This window comes from Dysidea avara, chromosome 15 (assembly GCF_963678975.1).
Source record: "Dysidea avara chromosome 15, odDysAvar1.4, whole genome shotgun sequence".
In the NCBI taxonomy this organism is placed as follows: Eukaryota; Metazoa; Porifera; class Demospongiae; order Dictyoceratida; family Dysideidae; genus Dysidea; species Dysidea avara.
In genome coordinates this window covers 14,087,618-14,108,498 of record NC_089286.1, presented here as the reverse complement: position 1 = coordinate 14,108,498, position 20,881 = coordinate 14,087,618, and the positions used below count along the sequence as shown (strand labels likewise).

Here is a 20,881-nt window from a genome sequence, read left to right as displayed (position 1 = left end):
ACATCCTTTCCAGTTGCTGATTGTACAAAAGCTTTAACTGTTTTAATTAGATGCCTCCACAGCCGCTAACAAACATTCTAAAAACATCAGCAGAATCCTCTGTGGTAGGCGATATTTGGGATAATATTGCATCCTTAACTTTGTTAAAAATTCTGCTCTGATCGGGATTGAGGCTTCATGTCTTCAACATTGATGTCATGCTCAATATGAGCTACATTTTCAAAATCTTCCATGGAATTTTCAGCCTCTGTTGGCAAAAAACTGCAAAGGGCTACCAGCAGGTGGCGGGCTGTTATTTATGTCCTACGCTTCCATCTCTGCTCGGCGTTGTTGGACAAGTTCTCTAATGGTGGCATCTGCTTCCTTTAGGTGAGACAACTGCTCATGATACCGAAAGGTATACAATAGGTCATTCTTGGAAGCATTGAATGCATCCATGTATGTTGAATGATGTCCAATAAGACTAGAGGGTTGTATCTAAACTGATTAATTAAATAAGACTTTTTGCGTTTTTTAAGAAAACAGTCAAACATGGGGTAATATATTACGTTGTCACTTGGCTGTTGTTTGACCATATCATGCCATGCAAGGAAGTCGTGGAGGCTCATACTTTTTAGTTCGGCAGGCCTGTTAGGGTAATATGTGTCTACCCAGGATGGGTACAAGATATCGTCTGAATCTTCAGGAAGATTTGTAATAACTTGATGCTCCTTAACTCTACGACTACGTACCATGTTAACATCTGCCCACCTTATTACTGTAGTGGATCAGTAAAATACAAAGGTATGCCACGTAAAGTATCACCGACTTCCAAAGCTCCGCATTCCCTATGAGAAAATGCACGCATGGCAATGCTCCACAACTTACCAGGTAAAGACTTGGTGGAATCTACATCGCTGAACACATTATTGGCATGAGACTTTTCACTTTTGGTTGCATACTTAGTTGTATACCAGTTAAGGATAGCCAATTTTTCGCTATTGTATTGTAGATCCATGTTTCCCTCCCAGGCCAGAAGTGTTGTGGGGTTATAGTCATTTACACGCACCTCACCAGGTTTTTGGGGTAGGTCATATAACCTGGAATTGCTTTTCAATGCTTTCCTACCAGCAATGGACTCTACAACATAATGCATCTTAAATGTGTCCGTTTCGGGTCTCGGAAAGCCAAACCTACAAACTTTTCTGTGCCCTGATTTAGTTTTTTTAGAATGCATACAGTAAGAATTACAGTGATGAGATTGATGGCGTAAGACACGCTCATGTAAAATGGGAAATATAGACTTGTTAGTATTGCACATGTTACATATTTCGAGATAAATGCACTTCTTCTGGTGTGGGAAGCCTTTTTATTTAAAGTCTCCTCTATAGGCAGAGGAAGATGAAAAGTTGAACCATGAACCTTATAATCCTATGAGTAGGCGGTAATTTTTTACTTACAGTTTTCATTTTTGTAACTACTTGAAATGCCTTTGCCCGCTGTGTAAACACTTTCTCAAAGTCGTTTAGGTCCTGTATGTCATCAGGAACCACTTCAAAATCAAAGCCATTTTGAGCACAACGAGTTGGCAAGGTATTCATGCGGAATTTCTCTAAGCAGTAGTGACAAATGTACCCACCTGGCAAGCCATCATCTGGAAGAGGATGTTCTTCCAGGTACAGCAAAAAATTATCCCAGACAGGACCATTTACAGGTTTGGTACAATTTTCTAACATAGCACAATCCCTTCTAAAACAGAGTTTCGTACATGACATACATGGAAACTCTGGTAGATGCAGGCATCGCTTGTAGTATGCTGTAAAAGCTAATTTAAATTGTTCAAGAATTTTTGTTTCATCTATGTTACCATAGGCAAGACCAAAGGTTTTAGTTGCATGCTTACTGTCTTTATTAAACTTTTCTAAAGCAAGATGATTTCCTAATTGCAGTGCCCGGTCTATAACATTGTTTAACTTGGTAGACCATGTAACACTAGTTGCCTAATATTTGGATAGTGAGGGGCAAGTCGACGCAAATAAAGTAAAATAGAGCCACATGCCATTCTCTATGGTGACCCAGTAATTGAGGATCATTACTTTCCGGCTTTGTGCAATCATCAATGTGATGTACGTAGTGTCTAGCCTGCTCAGGGGTACATGAACCTATGCTGGTATAAACCCCCTATAATTTCTCAGTGACCTCAGTTGCAGGAGGCAATTTACACAGATCCTTTGTGTAGGATTGACACGAGGCATATCATTAAATCACGTGACAGTACATACAATATGGACATGTGTACAACTGTGTGTGCATCTATGATTATCATTGTTCATGTTCTAATTACATAGTTCCTACACCTCCCCCCAAGAATTTGTGAGGGGCACAATGCTGACGATAATTACGGCCAGTTTGGATCTTCTATAAGTCTTTTGGGTGCCTGGTGGGTGTGAGTTGAATGTCGTGGACTTGAACAGACTTCTGCTGAGGTACTTTGTTGTGGAAAAGTTTGCTGTGGTTGTTCAGGGGGTGCTGGTGTTGTTGATGGGAGCAAGGATGTTGCAGTTCTGCGTCGTAGGAACCGGCGGTTTCTTGTCAGGATTCTGCCATTTTGAGTCTTGACAAGATAGCGGCAGTGAGGACCAATGTCAACAACAGTTCCGTAAATGTCCCACATTTTCGTTTGTGGATGTTGCAGTGCAACGCGTGAGCCTATTCCAATGTCTGGTAGTGTGTGGGCATGGAGATTGTAATATGCTTGTGTTTGCTCCAATGAATTTGTAGCCAGTGTTTCTGCTTCCGTGACTGCTTTTTGCCAACATGGTAGAAAAGAGCGGTGGAGAGCTGGGAGTGAGTCTTGCACTGGTGTACCAAATAGTTTTTGAGCAGGTGATAATCCATCCTTGCGAGATGGGGTGTTTCGGTACTGTAAGAGTGCACGGCAAAGCGCATCTTCATTGAGAGAACGTTTGTTCCAGGAAGTGGCAATGAGTTTTTTCATAGATTTTACCATGGCTTCGACTTTGCCGTTGCTTTGTGGGTAATATGGTGACGACACTTTATGGATAAAGCCCCACTGTCTGGAGAAGTCGTGAAAGCATTTTGAAGTGAATTGTGGCCCGCCATCTGACCACAGTATATCTGGCACGGCAGTGCGACAAAAGCATTGTCTCAGTACTCTAACAAGGTGGGAGCTGGTAGTGTTGTGGCCCATTGGGATTATGTCAGGCCAATCTGTAAAGCAATCAGCAACGATGAGGTAGTCCTGACCACCATAGCAACAAAAGTCTGCACAGATCTCTTGGAATGGTCTACTTGGCTTGTCTTTGCACACAAGAGGTTCTCGAGGATGGGAAGGAGATCTTGACACTTTTTACATGAAGTGAGCATGTTGTCGATGTCATTGTCCATTCCTGGCCAATAAACCGTAAGGCGTGCCCGTTATTTAGTGCGTACAGTGCCCTGGTGCGATTCATGAAGATGTGACAGTGTGGTGTGACGCATAGAAGGTGGTATCAGTAGACGGCATCCGTAAACTATCAAATTGTCATCAATGGAAAGGTGCTCATGTGCATTCCAGTAGGGTCTACATGACTGTGGAAGCTGGCCGCGGTGATCTGGGAAGCCGTTGAGCATTATATTGTACGGCTGTTGGTATTCTGGATCCTGAGAAGCATGGTAGCGGACGTCTTGCAATTTCAAGCTTTCGTGGGTGTCAGTGGTGATAGCTCTCAACTCTGTAATAGATAAGGCTGGTTCATTAGGCGAGTCATGCTCTGCAAGGGCAGCACTATTGTGAGGATTAGATACAGGATTGCGGGATAGAGCATCAGGGCCATCATTAACACTTCCCTTAATCCACTTTGCCGTAAAGTTATAAGACATCAGGCGAGACTTCAATCGTTGAAGGCGTGGGTTCTCAATTTCATCTAAGCGGCGGTTGTTGAGAATAGGGACTAGAGGGTTGTGATCAGTCAAGAGGCAAAAATGCTAGAGGCCGGAAAGAAATGGTTTGCACTTTTGGATGGCCCATGCGACAGCTAGCATCTCCAGTTCAATAACAGCATATCTAGATTCTGTGTCGGTGAGGAACCGGGACCCAGCCTGGATGAGGGTCCACTTGTTATTGGATTGCTGTTGGAGGATGAATCCAAGACCCTGTCTACTGGCATCAGTGCTGAGACGGGTGGGATGATTGAGATTGAAGAATGACAAGACCGGTGGCTTGGTGAGTGACGCCTTGGCTTTTGCGAAGGCTTCATCATGATCGCTAGACCAGAGAAAATTGTTTTTAGTACTCAAAAGTGGTCTTAGTGGTGTCAGGAGTGCGGCTATGGCGTCAGTGCTTGAGGACAATTGGTTTACTAAGCCAAAAAAGGAGCGAAGGTCAGTTCTGGTGTTTGGCTTTGGATATTGCAAAATAGCCGTAGTAATCGTTGTGTCCACTTGATTCTCTACGCACCGCTGTAAAAACTGTCGCACATGAGCAGCATGGTCTGAAGTATTATTGTCATAAATAACAATGTCATCAACTATGCGACGAAAGCCTTGTAAACCAGCAAAAGCTTCTGCCATTCTGCGGTCATAATGTTCAGAAATCGATGATAGGCCATACAGGGCCCTGAGATATTTGAAACGACCTTGAGGGGTTATGAACGTGGTTAAGAGTTGACTGGACTCATCTAGTGGACACTGGTGGTATCCTTTCAGTGCATCTAGTACAGTGAATATTTTTGCATCTGTTGCTGCTATATCGGCCACAGCTTGAGCAGGTGTGGACTATTGATAGCGTTCTCTACGCACGAACTTGTTGAGGTGAGATAAGTCTACACACATCCTGATGCGATCGCTGTTCTTCTTAGAGGTGACCGCGATTGGTGCACACCACTCTGTGACCGTAGTGACTGGAGCAATGACCTTTTGTGACAACAGTAAGTCCAACTCATCTTTCAACTTGTCGCGGTAAGCGAATGGGATTGAACGTGGTGTCTTAATGCAAAAGGGTTTTGCATCTTGCGTGAGGCTAATGTGAAATTGCTCACCATCCATGGTTCTTATCTGGTCATCAAAGATGGATGGGAATTCTGTGATTAGTGTTTGCGACTGTGGTTGACTTGACTGTGGAAGGAAGGTTGTAGCATGTACATTCAGCTGTGGGCGAAGCTCTACATTACTAGGGCGTGGGTAACAGTCTGGTAGTATCCCTAAGTCCTTGAAGCTCTCCATGAAAGTATAGTACCAGTGATATTTGGATTGTGGCTGAGAAATTGCAGAGCGTTGCTTCTTTGCAGCTTCTTCTGCTCTACATGTTGTGATGGCAGTATCTAATGTAAGATCTTGTCGCTGGAGCAAGTGTTCAACCGTGTCACCCTCTAGGATACCTTTGATGATCTGGTCCCGGATATTCTTTGCTGTGCATGCGGGTGAGCAAAAGCTGCAAGTCTTAACTAATTCACGAAGAGCCACCAGGTAGTCATCGAAGGTTTCACCACACTGTTGGATCCGTTTCCGAAAGTTGCAACACTCGACTGATTCGTTGATGTGGCCGTCAACGTATCGTTTAATAGCAGCGATAATAGCTTGCGTGTCTTTATGCTGGTCTGTAGTTAGCCCGAGATTATCGACGATACTAAGTGTCTCACGTGACAAGCACAGTGTTAATGCGTGCACTTGTGTTTCAGCTGATTCCTCACCTAGTCCGGATAGACTAACATATGAGCTCCATTGGGTCTTCCAAGCAACGAAGTCGGCGCCTCTGTCCACTTGGAGGTCGAGCTTCGGGAGGTCACTAAGTCTGAAGGTGTATGGCATCTCAGTGGAATGCTGCGGAGAGGAAATGCCCGAAACACAGTCTAATACAATGGGTTCACCTTAGCGGGTGCCTCTAACCGGCACCAGGGAATCAATAAGCTGGTTACAATAGAGTCGTAGCTGCTCGCGGCGCCATGTAGGATTGACACGGGGCATATCATTAAATCACGTGACAGTACATACAATATGGACATGTGTACAACTGTGTGTGCATCTATGATTATCATTGTTCATGTTCTAATTACATAGTTCCTACACTTTGAACATTCCCAAGTAGACCCTTTGTTGTCACTGTGGGTGTATGATGGAAATTTATTGTGTGACAGTTTTCCATCATTATCAAAAGCTTCATGTAGATACGTGGTTTCAGGGAAAAAGGCTTCAGTGTGGTTAGTATGTAAATACTGTCCAACAAATAATTGTAGCATTTCATCACAAGAATGCAAATCATCCATTTTACACAGAAGTGCTAAAACATGATTGCATCACGTATAATATGTACATTTAACACTTCCTTTTGTAGGGATTGTCAAAAGTAGAACAAATGTTAATTTCACCAGTTATATGTGTGCGCCGATCAAAGATACCGACTGCCTTGCAGTGGTTGATAGCAAATAATGTATACTTCAGTAATATTACAATCAATCATGACAATAGATCAGCTTTACCTGAAAATGATCATCTTACAAATGTACATACAGTATCCGTGCCATCTGACCTACATGTAAAGCAACCTGATTCACCTACAAACATAACAAGATCACAACAACCCAGATATATGTATGTAGAACTTTTGTTCCAACCATTCCTCAGACCATGACCGAGGAGCAAAATATCAGACATTCATTACAATCAACTACAGTAACATGGCCAGCCAGAAGAGAAAATCCCTTAAATGAATTCCAATGTGAACGGTACATTACCTGTGCTTTTCCTGTCCTTTTTCCTACTGGTGCTCAAACCACATTTCAACCCTGTACTTTTATATAATGTGCTTATCTTCTATTAGCATGAATGGCTAAACAATAAGACCAACATTCAATTATGACCTATACTCCAAGCAGCATTACCTGTAAAACTATAATAATCATGAATAAATGAATTACCCACAACGTATTACCTAGCCATAGCTTCTAATTTTTTTTTTAAGTAAAAGGTACATGAGATATTTACAAGCTCTAATGTACATGATGCTTGTACGAAAAAAGACACTCATACAGGTTATAAATAACTGATTGTGTACAATGAAACCTGTCTAATCAGGACACTGCAATTTGTAAATCCTCAAATGTGTCATTTGTGTAAAAAGTGACCTAAATTTGGGTGTGTTGTATTTAATGCTCGCCTGTCGGTTTTTACAGGTAATCTGGTCATAGTGTGCATGTGGTCATGGTACATACATAACTTGGAAATCAGGTAGGAAGTCATGAATTTCAGATCAGTTTACATATGTCTTATGTGTTCTTTTTATAGTTCTCAATTGTAAACTGTACATGGATCAACTGTAGTGACATCAAGGGTGTAGTGAATTTCCAGGTCAGTCTATGTACGTACTAAGGAATATAGAATATAGCTGTTTTTATTTATGGATCAGAAGTACTGTTATGATGGCACCCCTGTGTCATTTACATGTCGTGCTTATAAAGCCAGTATCCAGCATTTAGGAATATTGTATTTAATGCCGACTTTTTGATTTTTGTAGGCCAATTGTGTTGTCAGATAACCAAGCAAGTGTCTTTGGTGTTGCGACCAATTTTCCAGGTTAGTTACATGTGTGTTTAATTTAAGGTAAAGTTCAGTACCCGCTTGCTCTTATAGGTCTCACGTAATCTTGTGGTGTCATGCAGACATCCAAGAAATCATAATTCGTGTTAAACTATTTTTAGTAATGTATTGATGTTAATCTTGATTAAAGTTGTGTTACATGTTGTAATAGTATACACAGTCACAGGCAAACAACGAACCACATTCTAGCAATCCTAATTGCAGATGGTGAATCTATCTCAGATACAAAGAGTAAAGCAAATGCAATAAACAACTATTTTGAGTCAGTCTTCACTAAGGAAAACTTATCAAATATCCCTTCCATGAATGGATGCAACAACCCTGTGAATGCTGTACTTACTATGCCAAGTATTACACTTTCAGTGGCTGGTATCCAACATCAATTATTCCTATTAGATACCAACAAAGCCAGTGGGTAAGACAACATTCATCCATATATCTTGAAGAATTGTGCAAACGAAATATCTCCACTCGATCACTAGACACAGGTATACTACTTTCCGATTGGCTCATGGCCAGTGTATGTCCGGTTTTCAAGAAAGGAAACCGTACTAGTACCGCAAACTACCGACCAATATCTTTGACTTCTGTATGCTCCAAAACCATGGAACATATTATATATCATTCCATAATGAATCATTTAAACTCTAACAACATTCTCATTGATACCCAGCACGGCTTCAGATCCCAGCACTCTTGTGTCACCACTTATTTCACTGATAGAAGACTTGTCATATGCTCTAAACCAACAGAAACAAACCGATGTCATTCTCCTTGACTTTGCTAAAGCATTTGATAGTGTCCCTCATCAAAGACTATTAGTTAAATTAATACACTATGGTATCAACGATCACATCTGTCAGTGGGTCAATGCTTGGCTGACCAGAAAGTCACAGCCAGTAGCTTTGGACGGTACTTTTTCTGACTCGATAGCTGTTCACTGAGGAGTCCCTCAAGGGACAGTCCTCGGCCCTTTGATGTTTCTTCTATACATTAATGATATAACAGAACATGTAAATTCACCACTACGGTTATTTGCTGACGACTGTTTACTTTACAGAATTATCACCACCAAGAAGGGTGCCATTCAACTTCAGAATGATCTTGATCAACTACATGAATGGGCAACTAAGTGGCAATTAAGATTCAATGTACAAATGTACTATTATGTGGTTTACCAGATCATTATTACCAATAATTTTCAACTACAAGCTAAACAATCACAACTTGGGTACATCAAACCAACACTCCTACCTTGGTGTTATATTGGATAACAAACTATCATGGTCTCCACAAATTAGTAATATAGCTACTAAGGCCAATAGAACATTAAACTTCTTGAAACGCAATCTCTGAGTTGCTGCTCTTCTAACATCAAAGCAACAGCCTACCTTACGATAGTACGACCGTCAATGGAATACGCTGCAGTCATCTGGGGCATAACAATATTCAACAGCTAGAGAAAATACAGCTTAGGGCAGCGATATAACTGATTGGTATATCATATCATATCACCACCTTGTTATATCGATACTATCGATGTATCGATATATCGTGGCAACACTAAACCTTACTCTGCATATGTTGCCATGATTAATGATGTCATAGCATTCTGGCAAACAAAAACGATGCTGCTGTTCAAGTCAGTGCATTTTAAGAGAGTGAATGGTTGACAAAAACCAACCCCCCTAAGCACACTTACATACTACAATACACTGAATACGGCATATATTAATGTATTTGTACTTTACTTAAGTACTTCCAGCATGTACTTGTACTTTACTTAAGTACTCTCTTAATTGCTGCAGGAGTACTCGTACTTGGAAAATTCAAAAGTATTTGTACTTTACTTAAGTACTTTTAAATGTACTTGGCCCCATGTCTGTTACAGATACTTTATTTTATAGGTAATATGTAACTAACTAAATAGTTCAGCTGCAAGTAATATGTAACTAGTTACTTTTACAAAGTAACTTGCCCAACACTACTGCTCAGTAACAATAATAATAATCCGTTACAACTTATCACGTGACATGATTGCGTTGTTGGACAATGTGCAAATCTTGGTTATAATTAAGAAGCTAGTGAATAAGCTTCATTCAGTAGGCCTTGTTACTTCGTTGTGGTTAGGCGTTACTCAGAGGATTACTAACGAGATTAGTAACTTCGTTACTTTTAGTAATAATGTTTCGTAATATTAGACTCGTTACAGTAATTATATTACTTAGGTAACGCATTACATTTGTAAGTAAAGTATCTTGCATTATATTACCTGTTTTTATAGCGTATTTCGTTATATTATTACTTTGTTACCACAAAAGTAATAATATTATGTAACGCGTTACTCCCAACACTGTATAACGTGACGGTAGGTGTAACATAGGGTAGAAAAATAAAGTGAAATATGCGTAAATACACCTATTCATATTTTAGCGAGGTCGCAAGACGATGATGATGACGACTGTTAAAGATTTTTTTATTACGTGGTGCCATACAAATCTATTGAGAGATGTTGCATAATCTAGGACTAATATTGTGAAACCGACCCTACACGTAAATAACTCACAGTAGTGGCCACGCGTATTTTATATGTGACCCAGTCTGACAAAACTGGGCTTATCACCTATTTAAAAGTATCGAGAAATGCCGGTTTTAAGTATTTAGTGTGTTGTAGCTTGCCAATGGTTGAAGCTATATGTACCAAATTTTCTCACGTTTACACCAATTCCTTACCTTCCAGAGCATACACTGTGCAAGTAGCCAACAACTAAGTTTCCCGCCATTTTAGATAGTTTTTAAACCGAGGTTGACTGTATCAGGCGAGCTACAAATTGGGTGGGAGGTGGGGGCCCTGGAAGGCAGGCAAGATGGTGTTCAAAAATTGAAAAGGAAGGCCAAGGGATGAAATAGGCCAAGTTTTGAGCCATTGAGGTCTCAAAACTGGCTAAAATGAAAGGAAATTCACAGCATAGGTACTTATTCAACACCACAGAGCTGTACAGCCACATACAGTCATTCCCAGGCTGACCAGAGCTCCATTAAGGCCCCATACCACACGTACGGATCGCCACTAGGGTTGGGAAAAGCAGCCAGTAAAACCAGACCACTCAAGTCTAGCTGATTTTAAATGTGGAATTAGATAGTTTATTCATGTAGCTGTGTGTCCTGGGTGAAAAATCGAATCTGCTGACATGGACGATAAGACTGATTCAGACTGGGTCAAATATGGGCGTGCGCTTTGTAGTTTCTTGGCCGCGCGACTCACTACCGTCAGTCTTGATAGAGCAACTTGTGATATTAACACATCCTCTTGCTCTTTCTTTGTCATCAATCTGTTTGTCTCTAAATGTTGGAACTGGGAGATCTGATAAAGTGTAGTGCTGTGTGTTTACTAAAGATCTTCATGTGATTAATTCAAACTTGTGCTAGTATTTCCTAGATGTGTTTACAATAATTACTGTGAATGGAAGCCATTTAAGATTAAGTCTTCCAAAATCATAAGTCACCAATGGGATTTGAGATCTTTGTAACTGAACTCTCTACAATGTGACTTCTTCCAGCTGATCTCACTACAGGGTGATTTGTTTGCAGCTGAACTCTCTATAAGGTAACTTCTAGCTGACATCTCTACAGCAGAGACAATTATAATTTTGTTCAAAACCCCAGTGAAAATGTCACGCAAACTAAAGCTTTACCTGACATTGATACACTGCTGCTATTTTGCATTCAGGGAATACATCAATAGATTTATATACTTAACCTTATTATATGTATAATGGTACAATCATTATTGTGTTCGAATTTCGCTATTTACATGTACTTAAGCACTAAAAAAACTATACAACCTTGGACTACTTCCTTGTATTTTGATCTCACATTTTGTCAGGTAGGTTCTATTGTGGTCGGCCATGCATGATATTTGCCTGACAAATGGCCTATGTCAGGCAGTAATAATTGACTCTGCTCTACAGGATCAATTGTTTGTAGTTGAACTCTCTACATGATGGCTACTTTAACTCTATACAAGGTAACTTCTTCTAGCTGATCTCTATACAGGGTGAATTGTTTGTAGCTGAACTCTCTACAGGGTGATTTGTTTGTAGCTGATCTCTATACAGGTTACTTGTTTCTAGCTGATTTCTTGAATTCTCTTCAAGGTGACTGCTCTATTACAGTATCTCGACCTTGCACTTCAGTTGGATTTTGTGTTATAACTCTGTGGTTTTAGGTCTGATTCTTCTACACCATTGAAGAGCCTTTTTCTAAGATGATTGCTCCATCTGCACAGCAATTTTCAATGCATTAGCCCAAGTGGTTTATCTGGTACGCATAGCAACACAGCAAAAATAGTGTTCCAATACTACACATTCCCCGTCTTTATTCAGTATTGGAACAACTATTTTAAAAAACTCCTTATAACGAGACAAAACAAACCTCAAACCTATAAATGACTCTAATGTTATTCACTACTGGGGGCTGTGGTCTATTTTTGCTTGAGCCAAGGTACAATATTTGGACTATTAGTTCCAACACCTAAACATAGACGGAATAAATACAGTCAGTATTTGTGTATGAATTATGCTGTGCAAGTAGTCGTTTTTTTATTAGCTAATCTTGATTGCATAATTGTTACACACTGTTGGTTTTTTGTTGTATCTTCCTGGTTTTTAGCTCAATTTCTTTCAAACTACAAAAGGTTTGAGGATCAATAGTGAACCTATTCACCCACCAGTTTTCAGCTTCTTCCCATAAGCAGTTTACCCTGTAGGCGTGACAACATATCAAACTCGACAAGCACTCGATACCTGTGAACAATGTTAAGCCATTATTTTCACAATTGATTGTGGGACCACTCAAGTGCGGCACCTATTAAACGAAATAGTGAAAACTTTAATCAAGTGAGTACAGTACATTACCTATGGAGAAACCATAAAACTACAGTCTGTCACAGCTGTTTTCTGAACATGTAATGGAGCCAAACTGCACATATCTACTCTTTACACCTGTGTTGTCATCACTAATGACCTGGTTGGATGAAATGCGATTCTCTTCAAACAAATCCATTATTAATTTTTAGCTGTTTCTCTCAGGATCAAGCAGTACTTGTACATACTATAGTTACCATCTTCTACCATGTACCCGGTACTTAAATGTATATAATGTGGATTAGTGTCAATAGCCACTGCATTTCATAAACCACGTTTACTGATTATATCTATGTACATATCCATAGATTAGGATGAGCAGCTTTTGAATAGATGCAGAGATGCCAACCTCTGAACAATTTTAGGAGTGAGACCTCAAACACTACCAGCAATGTGGACCAGATTCAAGTGCAGCTCCAAGATTTTTGGTAGTTAAGACCAAAAAAAAAAGAGGTCGTCGCATGTCCCAAGTACAAAAATAAGCACAGGTTTGCCCAAATTTAAGTACAGGGCTAATTACGAAGCAGATCAGGCGTGACAACTAAGCTGAAAGAGTGAGAAACAGAGGGTTAGGCATGAGAGCGTGAGATTACTAGCCAAAGAGTGAGACTCACGCCTAATGCGTGAGAGTTGGCATGTCTGTAGATGTGTAGTGCAATTCCATTTGGCTTGATTTGTGCACTTCAGTTTTCTGTGCAGCGGATACCTTCCGTCCTTGTACTTGTGTGTGGACTTTTTCAGACCTATGTCAGCGTTGTGTGTGATGTCTGCCAGTTTTACAATTGTATCAGTGTCTCTGATGCTTTTGTGCCTTGGCCTTTTGAGTTTAGCCCTGACCAGCTTTCTGGCCAGATTTGGATTGAACCTGAAGGTCGGTTTGGGTCTCTGTTCTGTGATGTACCTCTTTAATTCACAGTGATCATTCTACATGGATGTCCAGTGTTTGTGGACGATTATAATTACTTTTATATCTGGTGACAAAGGTGGGTCTGTCACCGGTGTCTCTCTCTTTGTTTTTGGCTTCATCTTTTCATCTCTCATTAAGAATTTGACTCTCTTCATTGTCTGATTTATGAGATTCCTCAGATAGCCCCTTCTCAGTGTTGTTCTCAATATCTGATGGCTTCACCGAAGGTGTCAGTACATAGGCCAGACCGGCCAGTCATTGAAAGAGAATCACCAGACATCTGAAGCAAGATCAGGGACCCAACGTCATGCACGATCACTTCCACAGAGGTGCGTGCATCGGGACGCACAACATGATGATACAGGTACTACACATTGTCGACACAACAACCACTAACAGCAAGAACTGAAGAGAATAGAACTCCTATGGATGGACAGAGTGATGTCCAAATATCCGCAGGGTCTCAATCACATCGGACACAATGAGAAAAAAAAACATATGTGTTATAAGAATTAATTAATTGACATGTGGGTTAGACATGCACACTGCATTACTGCCATTTTTGAACACGTGTTTTTTCGAGTGGCAGCTCTAGTGTGCGTGTGTGTGTGTGTGTGATAGCGTGTAGCCCGTGCAGTGCAGTTGTGAAGAAGCTAGTGTAATTCAATTTGATAACAGAGATGGCCAATGGTGGTAACAACGAACAAAACAAGAGACAGCTGTCGGCTCACAGATTATTGGTGATTGTGGATAATAAAGCTGCAGCTGCATCCAACAACAGGTTGTTGAACCAGCTGAAGAAGAGAGCAATGATGCCCAAAACATAGAAAGAGATGTTGGCAGCTAAGACCTGTTTATGAACAACAGTACACCTATCAGGTCATCATCCTCCTCCAGGCAGAGGAAGGACAAACACTTGGCTAGAACTACAGCCCAGACTAACAAGAAGGGCCAAAAAGAGACTACATCTTTAATCCTCCTGTGGCAAAGGCAACCAGCTCAAAGTGATGACTCCTGACAATGTTGACTCCATCCAGTGTGGACAGTGACCACCCATAACAGTAGAGAATCTGAAGGCCAAGAAGAAGAAGGCTACAGACAATAAGAAGAATACCAAGAGCAAAATGTTATGTTTAATCAATAACAATGGCAGACCAGTTGCAGCTCACAGGTCAGAGTAGTAGAGAGGGCCAGATAAGTCCTATTATGCTAGCATTATGCTCTGTATGTATATATGTGTATGCATGTGTGTGTGTATGTATGTATGCATGTATATATGTATACCTGTATATAACACATTTGTAGCTGTATAACTCTGTTATTGTTTTTCAGCAAACAAAGAGTAAAAAAGTGTAATGAAAATCTAATCCAAAACAGCCAAGCTGTAAAAAAAGTGTGCGGCCCTCAGAAAGGCTATGGTGAAAAAAGATGTGAAATCCAAGGTGGCGGCCAAGAAATGGCTGTGATGGTAGGTTAATGGTAAAAATTTTAATAACGACAATTCAGGTGAATTTTTGTGCCGCTTCACAAAATTTACCTGAATTGTCATTATTAAAATTTTTACCATTAACCTACCATCACAGCCATTTCTTGGCCGCCACCTTGGATTTCACATCTTTTTTCACCATAGCCTTTCTGAGGGCCGCACACTTTTTTTACAGCTTGGCTGTTTTGGATTAGATTTCATTTCTTTTTGTATTTGTATACCCCAAAGCCGGCCTATGGCCAGCTTTGGGACTTTTTTAACCTATGTTTTTTTTCTTTACTACAGGAAGACGAAAAGATGAAGTAGATGTACTTTAAATATTTTATCAGTAATTGTACAAATTATATATATAATACATAATATGTGATCGGATTTGCGAAAAGGGGTCTTCCACACACATCCAATTTGCCAACTTTGACAATTGATAACTTCAGATTGGAAAGAGCTATTGCCTTGAAATTTGGACAGTGGTGATTTCTTTGTAGCTGAACTCTCTACAAGGTATATTCTTCTAGCTGACTCTCTACAGGGAGATTTTTTGTAGCTGAACTATCTACAAGGTAACTTCTTCTAGCTGATCTCTCTACAGGGTGATTTGTTTGTAGCTGAACTCTCTACAGGTGATTTGTATGTAGCTGAATTCTGTACAGGTGATTTGTTTGTAGCTGAATTCTGTACAGGTGGTTTCTTTGTAGCTGAACTCTCTAAAAGGTAACTTCTTCTAACTGATCTTTCTACAGGGCAATTTGTTTCTGGCAGAATTTTCTACAGGGTGATTTCTTTGCAGCTGAACTCTCTACATGATGGTTTCTTTGTAGCTGAACACTCTACAAGGTAATTTCTTCTAACTGATCTCTCTACAGGGTGATTTGTTTGTAGCTGAACTATCTACAAGGTAACTTCTTCTAGCTGATCTCTCTACAGGATGATTTGTTCGTAGCTGAATTCTGTACAGGTGATTTGTTTGCAGCTGAGCTCTTTACAGAATGGTTTCTTTGTAGCTGAACTCTCTACAAGGTAACTTTTCTAGCTGATGTCTCTACAAGGTAGCTAGTTTGTAGTTGAACTCTCTACATGGTGGTTTCTTTGTAACAGAACTTTCTACAAGGTGACTTCTTCTAGCTGATCTTTCAATAGGGTGATTTGTTTGTAGCTTCACTCTCTACAAGGTAACTTCTTCTAGCTGATCTCTCTACAGGGAGATTTGTTTGTAACTGAACTTTCTAAATGATGGTTTCTTTGTAGCTGAACTCTCTACAAGTTAACTTCTTCTAGCTGATCTCTCTGCAGGGTGATTTGTTTGTAGCTGAATTCTGTACAGGTGATTTGTTTGCAGCTGAGCTCTTTACAGAATGGTTTCTGTGTAGCTGAACTCTCTACAAGGTAACTTCTTCTAACTGATCTTTCTACAGGGCAATTTGTTCGTGGCAGAATTTTATACAGGGTGATTTCTTTGCAGCTGAACTCTCTACATGGTGGTTTCTTTGTTGCTGAACTCTCTACAAGGTAACTTCTTCTAGCTGATCTCTCTACAGGGTGACTTGTTCGTAGCTGAACGATCTACATGGTAACTTCTTCTAGCTGATCTCTCTACAGGGAGATTTGTTTGTAGCTGAACTCTCTACAGGTGATTTGTTTGAAGCTGAACTCTCTAAATGATGGTTTCTTTGTAGCTGAACTCTCTACAAGTTAACCTCTTCTAGCTGATCTCTCTACATGGTGATTTGTTTGTAGCTGACCTCTCTTCAGGGTGATTTGTTTCTAGCTGATCTCTCTACGGGGTGATTTTTTGTAGCTGACCTCTCTTCAGGGTGATTTGTTTCTAGCTGATTGCTCTACAGGTTGATTTGTTTGTAGATGAACTCTCTACAGGGTAATTTGCTTGTAGCTGAAATCTTACTTTATGTCTAGTTTGTAGCTGATCTCTCTACAGGGTGATTTGTTTGTAGCTGAACTCCTTACATTGTGTGTAGTTTCTAGCTGATCTCTCTACAGGGTGATTTGTTTGTAGCTGATCTGTCTACAAGTTGATTTGTGTGTATATAGATGATCTCTCTGCAGGTTGATTTGTTTGTAGCCGATCTCTCTACAGGTAATCTGTTTGTAGCTGAACTCTCTATAAGGTGATTTGTTTGTAGCTGATCTCTCTGCAGGTTGATTTGTTTTAGCTGAACTCTCTACAGGGTGATTGCTTGTAGCTGAACTCCTTACATTGTGTCTAGTTTCTAGCTGATGTCTCTACAGGGTGATTTTTTGTAGCTGAACTCTCTTCAGGGTGATTTGTTTCTAGCTGATCTCTCTACAGGTAGATTTGTGTTGATTTGTTCATTGCTGATCGCTCTAAAGGTAATTGATTTGTTGCAGTTGAACACCCTGCAAAGTGTTTTGTTTGTAGCTGATCACTCTAAAGGGTAATTTGTTTGTAGCTGAACTCTCTCCACAGTGACTTGTGTGTAGCAGAATTCTGTGTAACTGAATTCTCTAGAGAGTGACTTAATTGTAGCTGAATTCTCTACACAGTGCATGACTTGTTTATAGCTGAACTTTCTTCAGTGTGACTTGTAATGTTCTGAATCTCTATAGTGGTATATTTGCTTAACTCTCCACATGGTGACTGTCTTCTTGCTGAACTGTCTATAAGATTAACTGTTTGCAGCTGAACTCCCTACAGAATAACTTGTGATGTAATAAAATTCTATAATGGAGTAAATAAATTAGCCGAATGCTCTATTAGGGTGACTGTTCTATTAGAGTATCTCGATCTCGCATTTGCTACACGGAGTTGGCTTTCGAATCATAACTCAGTGGTTTGTAATCCGATTCTTCTGTACTACTGCAAGGACTTTCTATGAAGATTATTCTAGCTATACACCGATTTTCAGCTCATTGCTCTAAGCGGTTTGCCTAGTAGGCGTGAAAACTAATACTTCTTTATTCATAAAAATCGATTGCGTAATTGTGACACAGGTTGGGTTTTGTGTCATATCTCCGTGGTCTTTATCTCGATTCCTTTCAAACCACCAAAAGGCACTCCTACGATGGTTACTCCATCTACATAGCAATTTTCAACTCATTCCATGAAGCGGTTTACCCTGTAGGCGTGACAACAAATCGATCTTGTTTTACGCGAATAATCGGTCATAACTCCTGAACCATTCATCGGATTTGTACCAAAGTTGATGCTAGGATTCGCCTTTGGACTCCCTTTCTGTGTGCCAAATTTCAAGGTGATCGGAGTACGCGTTTGCGTGTTATAGCAATTTTTGCAAGTGTGCGAAAAGAAGAAGAAAAAAAAAAAACGAAGAAAAAAAAACGAAACTTTGGCAGCTCGTATCTCGGAAATGGCTGGAGCGATTTCCTTCAAATTTGGAATGTAGACTCCCTTGGCTGGCGGGCAACTGTGTAGCAAATTTGGTTCCAATCAGATAAGTGATCGCTGAGATACAAAGGTGTGAAAATGACGTTTTCGTTCTTCCTGTCAATATACTCACGGTGTGGCGCGCCGGCTTCTTGGGCCGCATGACACACTACCGTGTGTCTTGATGTGTAATGAAAATGAGAATGAAAATAAAAGCAAATTCAGCAAATGAGAAAGAATGAAAAAGTGTAATGAAAATGAGAATGAAAATAAAAGCAAATTCAGCAAATGAGAAAGAATGAAAAAGTGTAATGAAAATGAGAATGAAAATAAAAGCAAATTCCATTTATGATGCATATAACTTAAACTATACGTACTAATCTTTAGAGTGCTAGGTTAGTACTTTTCAATGTTTCATGGATGCATTTTACATGAGTATAGCCACCGCACAATAGTAACAAACTCTTGCACAGTGCCTTCAGTGACATAGCCAGCCTTGAGGACTACCAAGGATTTTAGTTGTGATAACCAGGGCTAACCTCAGGGCTAACTGTACTTTAGGTTGACAGGCTAGCTTACAATTTACACTGTAACTAGCCATGCTAAAACAAAAATAATAAACTTTATAAAAAATTGTTAATTTAAAAGTGAAGTAGGGATCTATGCAATGCCGTGAATTATAAGCCAATCAGGTAGTTTAAAGAAAAGAGTGCCCGTTATAATAGCCTGCATCTGTTGTTAATGACTTAGTTTGCACGAGTAGAGCATGACAGAACCTACTGAAGTTTTTGTTGTGTGCGCTGGATTCCAAAAAACCAGCGTAATTAAATGCAGGGACATAATAAATGTCATTTTTGATCCTAACAACAACATATCAGTTAAGGTTACAGTACAGTCACGGGAAATCATTCAAAATTTTGAATGCCTATCAATAATTTTTGAGAAGCCCATAAAACCAGTCTAGCAGAGTGAAAAGTTTTAAATGAAGGCGAAGCCCTTCATATTTACTGTTTTTATGTAGCTACAGTGTAGTTTGAGGCAGGTGGAACAGTACATTTGTTGTAGTAACACAAGTAAGCCTGTACATCGCTCAGCTCCAGCTATCACTACCATTTTTTCCGCCGCCAAATACAGCAAAAGCTTTAGGCTATATTCTACGGTGGCCCGTTTCGGTCTATTTCCCGGAAATTTCTTTCATTTCTGGGAAATTTTCGAAAAATTTCTTCACTTTTTCTCATTTCTCATAAAGTTTCTCACCTTTTACTCAATTTTTTCTCTATTCTTGAAACTTTCCCTAAAATTTCTTTAGTACTTCTCGATCTTTTCTCGTTTCTCAAAAATTTCCATACAATTTCTTTGAGAAATAAGAGATCATGTGCACGTGATCAGTACTTCTCTAAAATTTCCATAGAATTTCTTCGTGGCATACGACGTCATAATGCGTAATTAAGAGTTCTTACTGTACAACTTAAAAGTGCGCGTGGATATGGCGGGAAAAGATGAAGTTTCTTTTTTGTTCAAGTGCGTTAAGGAAGGCAAGATTACGGGAGACGAAGCCATCAATATCATTGGCAAGGGCAGATCATCAGCCACCACAGGAGCTATTATGAGATATGGACCCAATCATAGTATCCAACCCCCTACACCAATTGCAAGTAAGCCAGCATCCGTTATCTTGTTACACATACTGAACGTAGTTCGAGCACGTGCATATTGACTTTAATGTATAAACCTGGCTTTGGTCTGTAGAGCTGTCTGGTTTTTTGTCAAAACAAAATGCTCTATATGTAGTGCTCATGAGCAATGGTGTTTTAAAAGCAGGATCTTCTGCCTTGAGCTCTAATCAGAAAATATCTTTTTTGTTCATAACATTTTTATTGTAGCCAACTTGTATTTTTCCTTTTAATGCCTGCTTTAATTTGTATAATATGTAGCTAGTCGCATGAAAGTCTCCTGTCCAGACCGTATTGCCTTAACTTCTTGACATTATCAATTAGAGATTATAAGTACCCCCTCAGAAAAAGTTTTGTCGTCTGCCCACACCTTTTTGTTCGGCAACTTTTTGCATACAATTTGTTGTTACCACCAAGGCGTTAACCATATAATCTTACCACCAAGGCCTTAACCTTAATTTGCATGCAACAATTTTGAACAAGAATGGTATGGATGATTCACCAGACCCCTTCCTAGAAATGGGGGATTTTAAACTTCTAATTGACGAGTGGTGCTTACGAGGAACGTGACTAGCTAGTGTTTTATAGGCATCACCAGCAACATGGCACTTTCATTTTGCTAGGTAGCAGTAAAAGAGCTGAGATTATTGAAAAAATAAGCAACTCCAATGAGGAGAACGATCAAATAGCTCTAAGAAGACAAGATGTGCTGCTAGTGTTCAATAGAGAAACCCAGTTTTAATTAAGGTCAGTGTATAACTAACTATTCTAATAAGCATCAGTGGTGTATCCAGGGGGTTTGAGAGGGTTCATGAGCACCCTTTTTGAAAAATCATCAATGAAGCACAATCAAAATTCTCTAATAGAGCATTCACTAAAATCTAGTGATGTGCGATATAGCTTATTGTTTACATTGCATATTGTGATTATTGCAAGCAAAATTATCACGATTATGATAAT

General features: G+C 39.8%; 1 protein-coding gene across 1 annotated transcript; it reads right to left on the bottom strand.

Moving 5' to 3' along the window:
* Nucleotides 1-2,377: 2,377 nt before the first annotated feature.
* LOC136245339 (uncharacterized) lies at nucleotides 2,378-3,190 on the bottom strand. Its single transcript, XM_066036818.1, has one exon. It carries the CDS (start codon nucleotides 3,188-3,190, stop codon nucleotides 2,378-2,380), a length of 813 nt encoding a protein of 270 aa, XP_065892890.1.
* Between the last annotated feature and the right edge of the window lie 17,691 nt (nucleotides 3,191-20,881).

Coding starts and splice junctions, on each gene's coding strand:
- LOC136245339 (XM_066036818.1), bottom strand. CDS start 3,190: ATGGGCCACAACACTACCAGCTCCCACCTTGTTAGAGTACTGAGACAA.